This window comes from Falco naumanni, chromosome 7 (genome assembly GCF_017639655.2).
Source record: "Falco naumanni isolate bFalNau1 chromosome 7, bFalNau1.pat, whole genome shotgun sequence".
Classification (NCBI taxonomy): Eukaryota; Metazoa; Chordata; class Aves; order Falconiformes; family Falconidae; genus Falco; species Falco naumanni.
This window is the reverse complement of record NC_054060.1, coordinates 19,332,355-19,348,720: the sequence shown is the minus strand read 5'-3', so window position 1 is coordinate 19,348,720 and position 16,366 is coordinate 19,332,355. Positions and strand designations below refer to the sequence as shown.

Sequence of the window (16,366 nt, the reverse complement as noted above, 5' to 3'; positions counted from 1 at the left end):
GCAAACTGTATATACAATTTAAAGATCAAGAGTTAGTGTGCATGGACACTGCTCAGTGAAACGAATGAAATGGGGTGTGTGTGTATGTATATATCGACTCATCAGCTAAATGTTGCTATTGCAAGGCCTATCCTTAATTCACCACAGTCACAGGAAATTTTGCTACCCATGCCATGAGGAGCAACTCAAACTGGGAACAGCTCTGGAGGCTACACTCAGGAAGTCAAGTAAGGCAGTTAATGAGAAGGGCAAGTCAGCTGTATTAAGTAGTTAACAGTATTGCGTTTCCTTGAGAACATTATGTTTTGGAACATTAGACCACAGCCACCAAAAAAGCTGTGGGGTAAGCAAACATCAATGTACAGTTCATTAACCATTTTCTGGTATCTGCCCGCTGTCTCTGTGAGTTGTGTCAAAAACTTAGGCTTGTTAGCGTGATCTGCTCTTAGGCTTATTCCCATCCCTGTTTTGTTCTGTCTAGTAGCTGTGCCTTTTAAAAAACATTAAGTGAAAGGCAATACTGATGCAGTATGCGATCCTGACAGTCCAACTGAAGTAACTTTTATTTTGGCAGTGATCTGTTACTTATCTCACAAGAACGCTGATGTTTTCCCGACTCCTGAAAATAAGCATAATGCCTATGGGCAGTAACATCTCACGTTCCCGTAACTCGTGTTGAGTTACGAGCGTGCATTTGCTATTCAGGTGAGCAGGCTCCACTTCTGCCTTGTCCCCTGCTGCCGGTGGCTGTGTGGAGGTGGGGGCAGGGCCAGGGCTGGTGCCCAGAGCCGGGGTGCTGGAGAGCTGCCGAGGGGTGCTGGGGAGCTGGTGGGCACACAGCCCGGTGGCTGGCAGCCGGAATCTCCCACAGCCTGTGGCCAGCTCTGGGGTCGGGCTTCCTAGTCACGCTGGGCTGAATCCACCCCTGTCTGAGAGCAAACAGGGAGAACTGATGCCTTTTCCCCCCAGAAATCTTTTCCTCAGTATCTTATTTCCCTAGCTGTGGTTCTTTTTGGATATTAACCTGCTAATAGTTTCCATTCCTTAATAAAGTTTTGGTATTTTTAGGTCTCTGTATAAAACATCTGTCCTGCTGCTGGATGCTCAATATTTTTGCTTTGCTATTTCCTCAAAACTTCCAGCACTGCTTTTTGTCTGCCTTAATATTTCCCTCATGTTAAATTTAAATAATTCGCCTTTTATCTTTGTCTAGCTGTTTCTGCTGTCTTCCTTTTCTGAAATATGGTCACATCTTTGCTGCTAATATCTTCATTATTTTTTTTAATATTAGTTATACAGGCGCTATTTAGAAGCATTTTTGTCTTCTGTGGCTTCTCAGTTTTGATTATGTGAGTTGAGGACCAAAATTCATGTTCTGTATGTTCTGCATATTTCTGCAGTATCTTTCACTTTACAGAAATATGTGAAGGATTCCTGTAAGTGGATTATAAAAGTTTGCTATTTTGATGGATATCATTGGAAGAAAGTTGTTTCTTTTTTTTCCTTTCTTGTTAGATGGAAAACCTGGTATGAATTATGCATGTATGAGACTAGTGATACGCCTCCGTTGGTAGGAGCATTGATGTCAGGTGTAGGGTAAATGGTGTGCAGCTTTTTTGGTTTTGTGACATCTTTGGTTAAGGTGATGGCTGCATATCATTTGGTATTGTATTCATAATACTACTCTGAGTAGACAGACACATGCCTCCAAAATGACAAGGGTTTTATGGAATATTACTCTATCATAGCTGAAAAGGGGGAAAAAAAAGGTTGTGCTTGTGATCATTGGACATGCTCCCTCCCTCTTGGAGGCTGAGAATCCCTTCTGCACGGTGATGGAGGATCGGTGCTGCTACTGGAAAAAACTGTCAGAGATTCAGGATGGCAGTTTTCCTCTTTTGTGGGACTCAAGAATGATTATTTATGGCATGTAGTAGGTTGTTGTAGTTTAGACAGAGTTCTGATGGAGAGAGAGAAACAAGGCTCTTTCTCAGGGACAGAATATACAGTCTCTTCTGATCCCTTGTTTCTAGTGCTTTATTTTTAGAGGTACTATTTTTAAATATCTTGAAATACGAAAATATTTTGCTTTTTTTCCCAGTTAAAAGAAAACCCTGTTGTGACACAGCATGACTCAGTCTTTTTATAGCCACATCAAATACGTGTTGCTTAGGATAATGTAAAAATACACAAACAATAAAGGCAAGTATAAGAAAGTAGCAGTTGCTATTGTAACACAGGGTGGAGGGCAGCAAAAGAAAATGTTCTGTAAATAAATGTCTCATCAATATTTATTATTCATTCCAAACAAAACAATAATGGGCCTTAACTGTATCCTACCGAAAGTAATACAGAAAGTATAGACTGTATTTAGTACACAGAAAGTATTTTATGTCCCCTCTCGGTATTCATGTAGCAATTCTCTTAATCTGGTAATGAGTGGGTGTTAAGGGAGATGTACAAAGGGAGCGTGGAATTATTTTTTTAGGTTCTGTAGAGTCTCGATTGTTGTGATGCTGCGGATGATGAGGTGGAGGGGATGGTGCTGCCTGGGCTCCGTGCTGCCGAGGCAGTACGGCTCGCAAGCAGTAGGCTCCTAGCTCCCCGGGTCATCTTGTGACTCATAAATATTGTACTTGTCAGTGCAAAGCCGATCTGATTTTGAGCCTAAAACAGCAACCGAATGAATAATAACAGCTGACAGCAATGCAGCACACGCCTTTAATTCCAGCTTCCTTCGCCCGCTGCTGGGTTTGCAGCCCAGGCAGAGCCTGGGGGAGGCCTGGCAGCCACCTTGTTCAACACTCCTGTTTCCACTTCTGTGGCTTTTAGCAGGCTGCTGATGTGTTCTTGTTGGGTTTGTGCTTTTCCTAATCTGCCAAGCTCATCTTTTTTTTCAGCTGCTTAGGCATTGTTAGTGCTGACACAAAGACTTTCATCTGCTTTATTTCTCATAGGGTTAGGTCATGTCTTTCACTGAGGAAGCCTAAGGGAAGCCAAGGTGCTGTTTGGTGACATCTGACCCGCAGGGGTGGCCTGCAGGCTCTCAGCCTCGCCATGTGCCTGGATCCGGCCATGCCACAGGCCAGCTCTGCTCCAGCTACTGAGCCCTGGCTGTGGCTAGTGCTGATGTGGGGCATCGCTGCCAGCCCTCGCTCTGCTGGCTCGGAGGTTCCTGCTCAGTCCCAGGAGACCTGACCCGTCCCTGGAGACCTGACCCATCCCTGGAGCAGGTCAGCACGTTGTGTGAAGGGCAACAGAGGACAGCGAGCACCTGAGTGCTTCGTCTGAGCCCTCCCTGCAAAGCAGCTGCAGGTTAAGGTGGACACCAGGTAACTAGCTCGGGTGTAAATTGTCTCCAGATTAGAGTACTGCATTTTTTTGTGGATGGTCGAAAGCTCTAGCTAAAATAAAGGTTAAATTCTCAAGAAATACGCGATAAGAACACATCATTAGTGTTTGCAGTGTGGGCTATTGAAGAGCATTGGAATTTTTAAGTACATATCCTTGACTGTTAGGAAGTATGCAGCCTGGAGAAATATGAAGAGTTGCCTTTAAAACTGCTGAAAAAAATGGAGTTTTTTCAGATGATTTATGACAGGTAGATTTTTTTATTATTATTATTTATTTCAGAACTATATAGAAACCAGTTAACTGTTAGTTGGGCATAGTACCAGTTGGAAGCGATTGAAGTTGATAGAGTCAGGTTAGACTCTGCATTCATCACTCGTGTTTGGAAGAGCAAGGACTTGAGGGTAGGTGGTGTCCTGTGTCGTGTAGAAGCAGGCTCCCTCTTTTGTTGCACAGAGCAGGAAGGTGCTAGCCACTGTGCGTGGCCATCCTGCTGGTGCTAGGTTCCTGGAGAAGGGAGAGCAAAACTTGAACTACAAGTATGCAGTAAGGCACTGCTAAAGCTTGGGCTTATTTCTAGATCCTAGGGAGAAGTCTGACAGTAATCTGGTGATGATTTGCTGCTTCTCTGTGTATTTGCACATAAGGCTGTGCTTTTAAGTAGTTCCAAACTACTGGTAGAAACTGCCATTTAAAATGCAATGCATTATTAGTGTGACCTACTTATTGCTGCCTCTCTCACCTGTCTTCCATGCTATTGCTTTCTTGCATTGAGGCTGTTGCCTTTTTATTAAATCTCTGTGCATCCTTTCCCGTTTGACGGTGTGTGATGCTGTAGCACTCAGTTTGGTTACAGATGTACGTTACAGCAGTGTGTAAGTGCTGGGCAGAGCTGCCCTTGGAGCCGGGAGCCTTCCTGGCACCGCTCCTCCTGCTTGTGTGCCGGTCTGCATTGCTTCCAGGGAAGAACCTCTGGCCTGGGTAGTGCCCGTGGCTTAATCACAGTCAACAACTTTTATAAAGCCTGCTGTTTTGCAAACTGTGCGCACATTTCCCCTATATCCCGTGGCTTTGTGAGCTTTGTCCTCTTCTCATTGAATTTACTGGGTCTAATGCCATAGCTTCCCATGGGAAGCCTGATTGTTTCCCTACTCTTATTTCTTACACGTTTTCTCTAGCTTACTCTGTTATCTGATACTGAACTACATTCTGTATAGCTTTGTGAAAAATGTAACTCTCTGTATTTATTTTGATACTGTACCTTTTTGTCCATCTGGTCAGTTCCTTTTTCCAAGTGTAATTTCACAAACAGCTGATGAGTACACAGAAGGAAATTATGCTTCTCTGTTGGACTTCTGTTTTCTCCAGTAACCTGACCTTCAACTGATTCTTTTTTCAGTCATACGCTTTATAACAGTTTCCAAATATTAATTGGTCCCTTCATTTTCTTAGCACTTCCAGATGACTGCTTCTGTTGTGCAAATATAAAAATGACAAGGTTCATGCGAACTAAGCTAGTTTATTATTTCATTGAAGCTCATGTAAGGTTGTGGATGTTCAAGAAAATTGCTGAGATTGTGTGTTTTCAGACATACTTACCTCTGCTGCACTATATTCAAAAGCATTCTTTTAATTTGAGTTTGCCGCTGTTGTTCAGTGTTGTTAAGCAGTGATGGAGCTGCATCAGTGGTAGCAGTGGCTGGAGACTTACTAGAAAACATGCATAAAGCTCAAGAGTTATGTGCAGTATTAAAATAATTCTGGGTTTAGTGCAAGTTAATTTAACTTGAGGTAAAAATCCAGTTGGTCCTTGGTTTTTATGTCAGTCAAGTTGAGATGAGGCTAAAGTACAGGCTTGACTCCATTTGCTTATATGCACCGTGCATGAAATCTGTGTCTTCAGTAGTTTTTTTTGGGTTTTCCCCCAATAGATGTGGTAAAGTGTGTGGAAAAACATAGTCTGAGACTAGTTTAATGAACACTTCTAGCCAACCCAGCTTGAAATAAGAACTTTGTGCTCCCCTGACTCCATTTGTAGTTCCCACTCCTGTGCCTGGTGTTGGCACAAGTCCTTGACTATTTACACGAGGAAACAATTTGGCAGCTGCACTTTCGTGTTGGTGCAGTTGCATACATCATTTGCTGGTGCAGAAGTGTGTACACACAGGAGCTGCGACTCTATAAATGGCTAATGTCCCATTTCAAAATACCTGGGTGCAGCCAAAGTGTTCAGAGTACCTAAATTTTCTTAATTTATCTGTAAAATTACGCATTATTTTATTTTGCAAAATATTTTATAATAATAAATGGCTTGTATTCTGATGGATATGACTTGATTCCGTAATGTATGTGAGAGCAGTGTAATTAAATCACATTGTTTGAAATTGTGGTATTAAAAAATGAGGGGAATAAACGGAACTGCCATTTTGTTGGCCACATCTTTTGACAGCACATTTGGTATCTTCTCGGTGTAAAATGTGTCACTTCCAGCATCACTAATTTCAGTATTGCGTACACAAAAATTGCAGTATAAAAAGGCAAGAGGGCAGAACTCTGTTAGCATTATCTGCCAGGCTACAGAAAATAGGTTTGGGTTTGGAAAGCAGATGTATAACTGAATTGATAACATTGATCTAGACTGGATTTGAATTTTTTTGTGGGTGTGTGCATGGAACCTAACTACTGTTCACATCAGCTGGAAAAAAACCAGATTTTGATTTCAAGTGGTACAGCTTGAAATGTCACAAGTTTTCAGTAGCATCCTGAAATAGTAGTCTCTGTGTGTGGGGAGAGGATATCTATTTAGATGTCAGTTAAGCATGGTGACTAACGGATCAAAAGGGACTGTGAAGACGTGCAGCTGATAAGCTGGGTAAGGTAATCTGCAGAACGTTGCTGAGTACTTGGTGCATCAGGCTCACAGCTTCCATTTGAATAACAGCATATGTGCAGGCTTGACTTACAAGTCTGTAAAGGATGGAGAATCCACGGTGGTGGTGGTGGTGGTAATTATTCTCGCTACTAATAGTTGCACTGTAGGAGTGTAATTTTTACATCCTTAGCTTTCAATAACTGCATCTCAGTTGGAATAATTGCTTTCTTCCTGCTAGATTTAGAAATGTCTGCCATCTGAAATCCCTTCTGTGTGCAGAGATTCACAAAACCTCATGGAATTACCTTCTAATTTTTGAGGGCAGTGCAATTCTTTAATAGTTCAGAGGCAAGGCAGTTGGCGTCATTTGTGTGTGCTTTTATGTAATGCCTGGGTCAAGGAATAGAATTAAGTGAAAGAAAAATATTTGGGAAGTTGGAATTTGAATAGATGGTTTTCAGTTACTTAATGCTAATGAGAAACATGGTAACCTTTTTGATGCTTCTTGTGCTTTCCTGCAGGGCAGCAAAGGACACTACAGGTATCACTGGCAGAGCCACAATGTCAAGCACAGCGGAGTGGATGATATGGTCCTTCTTTCGAAAATCACAGAGGATTCCATCGTAGAGAACCTAAAGAAGCGATACATGGATGATTATATTTTTGTATCCTTTACAGTGTTGTTTTTAGCGGGGCCCTGTGGATTTGCTGAGCCATTGTGAAACTAATCATATGTATATGTTCTGTTCAAGCAGCTTACTCAAAGACAGTTCACCCAAGATTACACAAAATGCTTTGTAAGCTGAGTTAATTGGAAGTGTTGAAATTAAGATCTGAAAAATGATTTTAAGGTGTTCTTTTTGATATTTGGAATTATTCTTGGCATTGTTGAAGATAGGCCTGTAGCTCCCTATCTTTCTTTATACCTGACCACTGAAGCTACTGCAGTAATTCTGATTCTAAGAGCAAGAATTAAGAGATTTAAGGTGTATATACATGTCTTGATACTGTGTTATCTTCTAATACCTCCCAGATTCTAATGCTTTCAAAATAACATTTCTTCTGTGACATAAATCCATTTACAACTTATTCTGGAATTGTTAATACTGTGGATCGTGGACTGGTGGAAACACGTGAACATCTGTAAATCTACACTGCTCACACTTTAATTTTTTTTTCTCCTATGATTAATGAAAACATGAAAGATTTAAATACCTCAACATATAACCTAACAAGAAAACCAGATTTCAGCACCAAACATCTGGGTTTTTTTAATTCTTTTTAAAAAAAAATATATGAAAGGAATTCCTTGAGATAAGAATAGTCACTGTTTCATTTTTAGCTTTCACAATGTACCACGAGCTGCAATAATGAGATTGGTAAACACTAGTCAGTATGATTATATACCAGAAAGTGATACTGTTTCTTCTTCTGCTGTAGCCTGGTTTCATACTTCCTAGTTGTATCTGGAGAATAGTTTCCTTGAAGAGTTTAACTTTTTTTTAGCAGAAAGGGAAGGAAATATAGTATCTCCTGGCTATTTCCTTATATTCAGATGGTTAGGAGCTAAGCAGTGGCTCAATTAAGCAAGGACTGATAGAGGAAAATTAATGTTGCAGTTACCCTGACATTTCCATCCCCAATTGCAGAAGCTTTTAATATGTGTGTTCATGTGGGTTTGGATCCTCTGTTTGATAAAATACCACATAATTATTAAATTTGCCTTGTAGAAACATGATAAGGTTGCACAATATTTGTCAAACTATAGTACTGGGGCAAACCATAGGGCTCTTCTGTTTGTAACATGAGTGCTTTTCTCCCTGTGGAATGCCGCATCCTCCGTGCGGTACATTCACAAAGTCTTCAATGCTCTATGCTGAAGAAATGGTTTTATACTTTTTTTTTCTGGTGAGATTTAACATGGAGATGGTCTTTCTACTGAAAGCAGGAACAAGTATGTTTTCCAAGGGGACTTGTGGTCACATGAAAGATCAGCATCTTCTTTTAAAGCATTATAATTCCTTTGTGTAGGGAGAAAAGACTGCTTTTGCAGTTCTGCAAAGGCTTTTCATTCTAAAATGGATTCTAAAACTCTTGAATCTTCCAATTGTTTGTATGTCCACCCATGAATGAACATTCCTGTATGCTACGTCCCATAGAGATTACCGAATCGTCCCAGAAAATGCTGGTATTGTTTACCAACAGAAAACTAACTTTGGCTGTTTATAGTGACACAGTGAATGCTTGGTCTGTTATATTCGAGACCCAGATGTTGTCACTCTTCTTTGAATTAAATTTAAAAAATTATGAAAAAAGCATTGCAAATTGTGAATACAGGAATTATGTTCACTGAGTTACACTGCTTCTCTAACATGTTCCCATTTTGTGCTGTGGCACTACAATAGGAGATTCTTAACACTGGATAATCCAGTGGGGTAAATTGTTAATTTTCCTACTTTTGTATGGAAAGCTTAGATAGGAAGTTTGCCTGTGAACAATTCCAGACAGTTAAATGAAACCTGCAGTACAACGTTTTGGTTTCATTGATGTGGGCACACTGCTAACTCCCAGCTCAGTGCACCAGTCCTGCCTGTAAAGGAGTATCAGTTGCTTCATATCTGTATACTGCGATTATCATTCCAGAGGTTTCTAAAGTATTCTGTAAATGTAGGTACATGTGCATCAGGACGCGGAATGGTGAAATACTGACATGCACAATGTTGCAAAAAAGCTTTTCTGGGACTAATAATAACTTGAAACTGAGTGTCTCTTACAGGGCAGCCTGCAGGATAAGGCTCCTGGGGCTGTTAATAGTTACACTCATAAAATGACACCACATACTGAATTACCGAATTCCCTTAGCTCCCCCGCTAGTACACGCAGCTGAGTAATTGTCCAGTTTAGCTCAGTAGTGGCTGTTCCATCCGACTGTGCATGCTCAGCACTATCTCGGTGAGATCACGGTGTGTCACTATACTTTACAAAGGTCAAAACAATCTTTTCTAATACTGATAATACGACCTCCGTTACAAAGGAGTAAACCAGTTCAAATATGCCATTTCCTCTCTGTATTTTTATTAAAGATGTGTCATGTTTGGGCCGCTAATACACGTTTCTATACTTAGCTTGTCCTGAAATAAATATTTTGATAATATGAAAGTATCCCATTGAATGATATATTTATTTTCTTGTAAGTCTGCTACTTTCATTTTTATTAAGAATTGTTGTAAGCTGTGGGGTTTTTTTACTATTATTTGAAGCTGTGTAGTAGATGGAAAAGTTAAGTGGCAGTCACTAGGGTTAAGATAATACTTCTTGAAACTATAGTTACCTTAACTTCTTTCGATTACAGACATATATTGGCTCTGTATTAATCTCTGTGAATCCTTTCAAGCAAATGCCATATTTTGGGGAAAAAGAAATTGAAATGTACCAAGGAGCAGTAAGTAAAGCAGTCTGAAATGTATTGCAGTGTTCAGGGACATGCAAATATTATTCTACACAGTTAAACTCTTGGAAGCATTTGTTTCTGGGTTTTGGTAGCGTTGTACCGATCTGGGAGAACTAGGCCGATATCCATTAGCATATATTGAGTCTTCAAATTGAATTCCCTGGATTTCATACGGAATTGCCATATGAAAATACTTGTATTGATTAACTGTAATCCAGGGTTCCTCCGGGACACATCCCTCCTCCTGCAAAGGAGGGTTCTATGCTATTGTATGCTTCAAGTGTGCTGCATGATACAGAATAGCCATTAGGGGTTTGGAGGTTAGCATCTGAGAACTCTGAAACGGGGCAAGAACAACCAAAAAGTCTGAGATGCCAAAATCAGATACCACTTTTGAAAATACAGCTTGAGGAGTGAGTCAGCACGGGAACATTAGGGACTTAAAATTCCATTTTCTGCTCTGCTCGAGTTGGGCACGTCCATGGGTTTGGGAAACTGTTCGTTTTGAATGGACTCAGTGGAGGAAAATGAGACGTACAGCACCAGGCGCTGGGCAGTGGTTTAGGTAGTTTATTGTTAGCATATGACCACTGGTGGGATAGGCTTAAATTATGTGAGTTTCTCTTGGACAAGTAATATATTTCAAGCACAGACTGTTTTTAGAACAGGGTGTTTATGATAGTTCAGGAGAAAATTATGGATGAGAGAAAGATCAGTAACAAAACCCAGAGACTTCAGTTTTGTTTTTATTAAATGAACAAAAAAATTCCTGGGGAAAATTCAGTAGAAAGTGGAATTCGGAATTGTTTTTCCAGGAAAATAATCCTTCCAATTTAAATAAAAATTTATATTGCTCATTCTGCATTGTTTAATGCTGTGTTGAAAAATTATTCTCTATTCCCCCTCCCAGGCACAATATGAAAACCCACCACATATTTACGCTCTTGCAGACAGCATGTACAGAAACATGATTATTGACAGAGAAAATCAGTGTGTTATTATTAGGTAAGAAAAAGATCTGTAAAATAATATTTTATCATCTTCTTTTGGTGTTTTAACTTCAAGAAGCAAAAAAAATTATTTTTTATTGTATAAATAAAAATATTCTTTGTCCATGACCACTGAACATTTTGGGGTTTTTTAGGATAGCTAAGTACTTTCCTGCTCTCTCTCTTGTTATCCTGATGATAGCTTAACCACACGAAATCTCTTTTTCACATAGCTAGCTTCATGCCCAATACCAAAACTGCAGGAGCTTGAATGACTCCACGAGGGAGGTGGATTAACAACTACAGCAGCCGCAGATACCGTTAAATCCAACGTTCTCACATTGACTGCATTTACCATGCTCTGCTTTTGTGCTGTTTCTTTTCTTTCCCCTGTTAAAAAGAAATGTACTTTTGTTCCTTTTCGAGTTTTGCTTGCATTCGGTCAGAAGCAGGAGAGGAGAGATACTGGAAAATTAATTTTGTCTTCACTGTTAATCTATTTCCGTTATTTGGCTGAGGCAATTCACTGAAGAATTATTACTGAACTTTTTAAATGACAGGCATTACTTAAGTCACAATCAAAGTGAGATTTGGGTCTAGAGGTAGCTTTGTCCTCACCTGGGGGTTTATAGATGATGTGTGACCAAAGGGGGTGCACAGAGAGCAGGAACCGCAGGGTGCTGGAGCTGGTACACGGTACCTCTTCTGACTTTCCTTCTTCCATAGAAAATTCTAAGGGTTCACTGTAGCTCACCTGGAACTGTACTTTACCTGCGGCAGTGGTCTCCACAGTGGGGTGCGTGCATCACAGGGGCTGTGCAGCGGAATCCATTGGGATATGGGAAGAAAATATTAGACCTTCAGTAGTAGGTGTATGTAATTTATAAATGGATAAATGCATACATTGGGAATGTGAGCTCAGACTTTTTTTTTTTTTTTTTTAATGAAGGTGTGTGTGATCAGAAGCATTTCACTGGCCTATGAGTGTTTCTCAAGAGCTAGGGAAAAGAAAGAGGAGCAGAAGAAAAAATGATTTGAAGGGAAACTTATATTGTTTTATTAATAACAGCTTTTCTTAAGCTTTCCATCATGTCTCTGTGGAACATGCTGAGAGGCAGCACTATGAATTTAACTGCTGTTGAATTTAACAAAAGGGAGATTTCAAGACAATGTTTTCTTTGTCTGGGGGAGGCCCCTCTGTTCTTTTCCCTGGGGTGGCTGTGTGCCCTGCAATGATCCCATCAGATGCCTTATAACTCGGTGGGCTCAATCCCTTAGACTGGAACCTGCCAGGAAATGGTGGATGGTCACTAATGCTTAAGCTTAAATGCCCTTGCACCAGCCACTTAACGAATTTGTTGTTGCCACAGGATTGTTATAAAGAACTGGGCTTAGTGTGCGGGTCTTGCATGTGGAGGTGCTCCATGTGTGCCTGTTCCTGTACCCCACTGAATGATCCAGTGTGAAAACAGATTTCATAGCAACATATCTCACTGATGAGCTGTCCTGAAAGCTTGTGAGGATTAATTGTTGGAAAGTTACATTCACTGTTTTGTTTCTTTGAATCTGTGCCTGGAAGTCCTCCAGGCGGAGCTTTCCTGGGGAGGTGCTGCGGTAGGAAAGTGCATAGGTGTGTCCCTCTCGGTGTCAGCAAGGTGTGTGTAGGTAGGTGGGACCCCTGGATTTTGCATGTAGGAAGGTCACCCAGGCGTTAGCAGTTTGCTGCTGAGCTGTACCCCTGGGAGGACCTCCCTGTTCCACAGCCCCTGGCTGCAGCTTGGTGTATATCTGAACTGTTCCCTGGGCAAAAATCCTCCCTTTTGGAAACCCAGTGCCTGTTGCCGTGCTGAAGTTACTAGTCCCATTTAGTCAAACTCAGACCCATTAGGAATGGGTAAAATGGGGATTTATTTTGCTTTTTGAACAAAGTAACATCCCAGAGCCTGGGATGTTTCAGTGTAGCTAAATTTATAGAGAAAAACTTTAAATGGTGGTGAACTATAATTAAAACCAGTTTTGATCCATTGATAATGCCCCAAAGTGCAATGATTGCAAGGATCATGTTTTCAGAGAGCCGAGATGCAGATCGGAGATGCAGACTTACAGGTTTAAATTCACATTCTTGTGAATGATAAATGTGTAAATGCACATTCTTGTGAATGATTCATTCTTGTGAATTCTTGTGCTTGAATGATAGACAAGGTGCTCTTCAGAGTATCTGCATCATGTATGTGCAGTGTGTTTTCTCTCAGTGTGTGCACAACCTATTCAAAATCTGCTGGAGTTAATTGAAATCTACTGCAAACCCGAAACAAGAAAAATTGTGTTTGCCAGGGACATTTCAGAGAATTCCTCTTCCTTTTTACACATGTATTTTTCCCATGATTATTCTTGTTACAAACACTGTAAAACCTGCAGACTAGACTTACAGGTAGTTTTCATGATGGTATTTGATTTTTTTGGGGGGGACACTTATAAATTATTTTATGAAGTAACTCCGGTATTCACAAAATTGGTTTTGTTTGGTTGGTATTTTAATCCTTTTAACCACATTTCCTTTTTAACTGTTTAGACACAGCCTGTATTTTCTGATTTCAGTGTCATTGCTATTTCTAATGACTGGAGCTGGCTTCAGAATGAAGTTTCTTGAAGTTTGGAGTTTGTTTCCCTATGTTTTATTTCATAGACGAGAAGGCACTGAATTTGCTGGCAGACTAGATGATGGTCTCAAGATGCTGCAGCTCTTGAGTGAAATGAATATTCTAGCTAGCTTCATGTCTAACAAGCACACCATCCATCAGTTTCACTTAACAGCTGCCAAGGACTTTGCCATTTCTGCCCCTAAATTGGCGATTCTCAATAAATTGAGATATAGGTCTGTCTGTCTCAGCTCCACAGAAGTCTGCTGAACCTAAGCAATTCCAAGTGAACCTCTGCATTTCAGTGAACCCTAGTTTTTTCCATAAAAATTTGTCCTGTGGAAAATAAGTGGCAATAATAATGTGGTTATTATGAGGTGCCTGTTTGCTTCTCTGCTTCACAACTAGTTTGAATTTGGAGTGACTTCACTGAAGAGCCCTGGTGGAGCAGAAGGAGCAGAGCAAGGTAGTACAAAACCAAACCCAGGTTTTACCTTCTTTGCCCCCCTCAAGATGGCAGATTTCCCCCCTAAAGAAAGGTCTGCAAAGAAGGAAGGTAAGAAATATGGTGTAGACTGCACTGGTTCGCTGTCAGATTAAAAAGGCTACGTCTGGTGCATGTGGAGTCTGAGGAGTGGAGACACAGGCTGGTGGGGCAGGGGCTGGTGCACACCTCCGTCTTCTGCAGCACCTGGTTTGGGCAACTGTGGCATCTGCCTCTGGACCTGGTAGGGGACATGTGTTCTTAAGGAGATGAGACATGCCCTTCCAGCAGGCGAAGGAAGGTCCTGCGGTGTCCTGCTGTAGTCAGGACCCTCTGTGTGTCTGTGTGAGGATCACACGCCCTTTTGCTGTAACGTTGAATTCCAGAATTCCAAATAATGCATTTAGACACCAATAGAAAAAGCTTATCCTCTTCAAAAACTCAGTGAACAAACAAGGAAAGCAGATCCAAAAGAAAATACAGTTCTCCGAAAGGCTCAATAGATAGCAACCAAGAATAATCTTTTCTGGGATAATTTAAAAAGAAATAAAACTTGTTACTAAACAACTTCTGCAGGGACGGGGAAGCCTGTTTCATTAGCGGAGTAGTTGCAGCATAGATGCATATGTGTTAAGAAAATGACATGTACACATGTGTTAATTACAGCTGAGGAGCCACGAGCTATTTGGAAGGGCTGTTCCCAGCGCAAACGGGGAGGGTACGGGTGGCTGGATTCTGCGGGTGCTGAGCGCGGGTGCGAGGAGGGAGCAGCACCCCGCCGCCTGCCCTCCTTCCAGCGGGCAGGATTGCAGAGCTTACGCGTATGAGCAACGTAGTTACGCTGGAGTTGGAGTTCTCGTTAAGCTTAGGTGTTACTGAGGCGTGATATTTAATTGAAGCCTCTGTTGAACCAAGCTTATAAAGGGCTGCTGCAGCAGCCTGTCGCCTCCTTCCTCGCCTGGAACGGCGGCTCTTCCAAGCTACCAACAGGGAGTTGTCCCATCAAGATTTTAATTACGAAGGGTTGTCTGTTGCAGCTTGTAATTCCTTCTGGACCGTCACTGTCCTTTAATTAAGAGAGGGGAGGTAATGATTAGTATTTTTATATTACGTAGCAATAAATGTGTTTCTTCCAAGCGTTCTTAAGGTTTTTACCTTTCTATAAAGTTGAGGACTTTATTTCCCCATTCTTCCAGTGATCTCTGCCGGGAGATGTTGCAGTTGTTTTAGAGCAGTTTTTCAGTCCCCCTTGTCTGTAATTTTAGTTTACATTTTACATCCATGTGGCAGCCTTTGTGTACAGTAAAGCCATGCATGATGACTGCATACCTGAAAAGACTTATCTTTTATATCTTAAATACTACAAGTATACATTAATGGAAGCCCATTTACCACCACCCCTGTTTTTAGTGAACAGCTCATGTTTATCTTAAGTCTGTTAAGTTCAAAATTTAATATGAGATTTCAGCCAGCTTCTGTATCTCAGCTTTCCAGAAGACTCAAATGACTGATCGTTCTAAAACATCTGTACAGAATCTAATTGGAAATGCAGCTGAATTTTAATGGGGAAGTGGTAGAAGCATAAGCCTAATGCAGGAAGAAGTTTGGTAAAAGCTCTGATTCAGAAGGGAAAAATATTTCACAGAAGTTATGCTACTGAGTTTTCTCTGAACATAATTAGAGAAAGTAAATTTTCTATGTAAACAAACCAGAAAGCTTATCTAAAAGCATCAGAATGTTTTACATATGCAGTGTTATTTACTGGCAGATCCAGGAGTTCTTCATAAACATTTGTTATTAAAATTTCTACATTGTCCTGGTGATGAAGTATTGTATTGTTCTACAGCCAGGAATACTGCATAAAATATCATTCAGAAAATCAATTTTAGAGAGGAGGGGTGAGGCTATGTTTTGGATCTTGCTTCTCTGCTCTAATCATTGATTATATTGCACCTGGGAAGGAAGGAACAAAAAATTTTCCCTCTGCATTTGTAGTCTTATTCTGACTTCAGCTAAGCGCTAATTGACTTTGCTGAACAAAATGCCACTTCTAGAGTACCAAATAATGCTAGAAGAAACAATACATCTTTCAAAGCATTATCTTTTTTTGTTAGTGATTGAGGCTGTATAACGTTTCTATTTTTAGTAAGAGAAGTCTCTGAGAAAACTGTCAGTACCACAATCCACCTACTTTAAGCCATTACAATCATTCTTTCAACCTTTAAAACCCTCCATCTTTCAATGTACTTAAAAGTACCAAGCTAGAAAATGATTCTTACATCTTCTTAAAATAGTTCTAATAGCAGCAGAGCAGTAGGATGTATGTGAAAAAGCTCCTGTATGGGAGCCACTTGGCAGGAATGCCGCGGTTTCCCTCTTAGAGCTGACTACCTGAGCTTTAGGGGGGGCAAGGTGCCATCCCATCGGATGACGTTACTTGGGTTCATCAATAATGCATCATCCTGTTTTATTGTAGTATAATTGGAGCAATTTACTGGCCTCTGATCAATAAAAGCATTAAAATGAAAAAAGTGCATGCATGCGTAGATCTACAGCAAACTGAAAGGCAGTCTTTTGGCC

General features: G+C 40.7%; 1 protein-coding gene across 1 annotated transcript in view; it reads left to right on the top strand.

Annotated features, from left to right (window-relative positions):
* Positions 1-16,366, top strand: part of MYO1E (myosin IE) — a 92,748-nt gene that overhangs the window by 26,911 nt on the left and 49,471 nt on the right. The window contains 3 exon segments of the mRNA XM_040601544.1: positions 6,745-6,888; positions 9,576-9,665; positions 10,585-10,679. Of these exon segments, the coding sequence (XP_040457478.1) occupies positions 6,745-6,888; positions 9,576-9,665; positions 10,585-10,679 (329 nt within the window).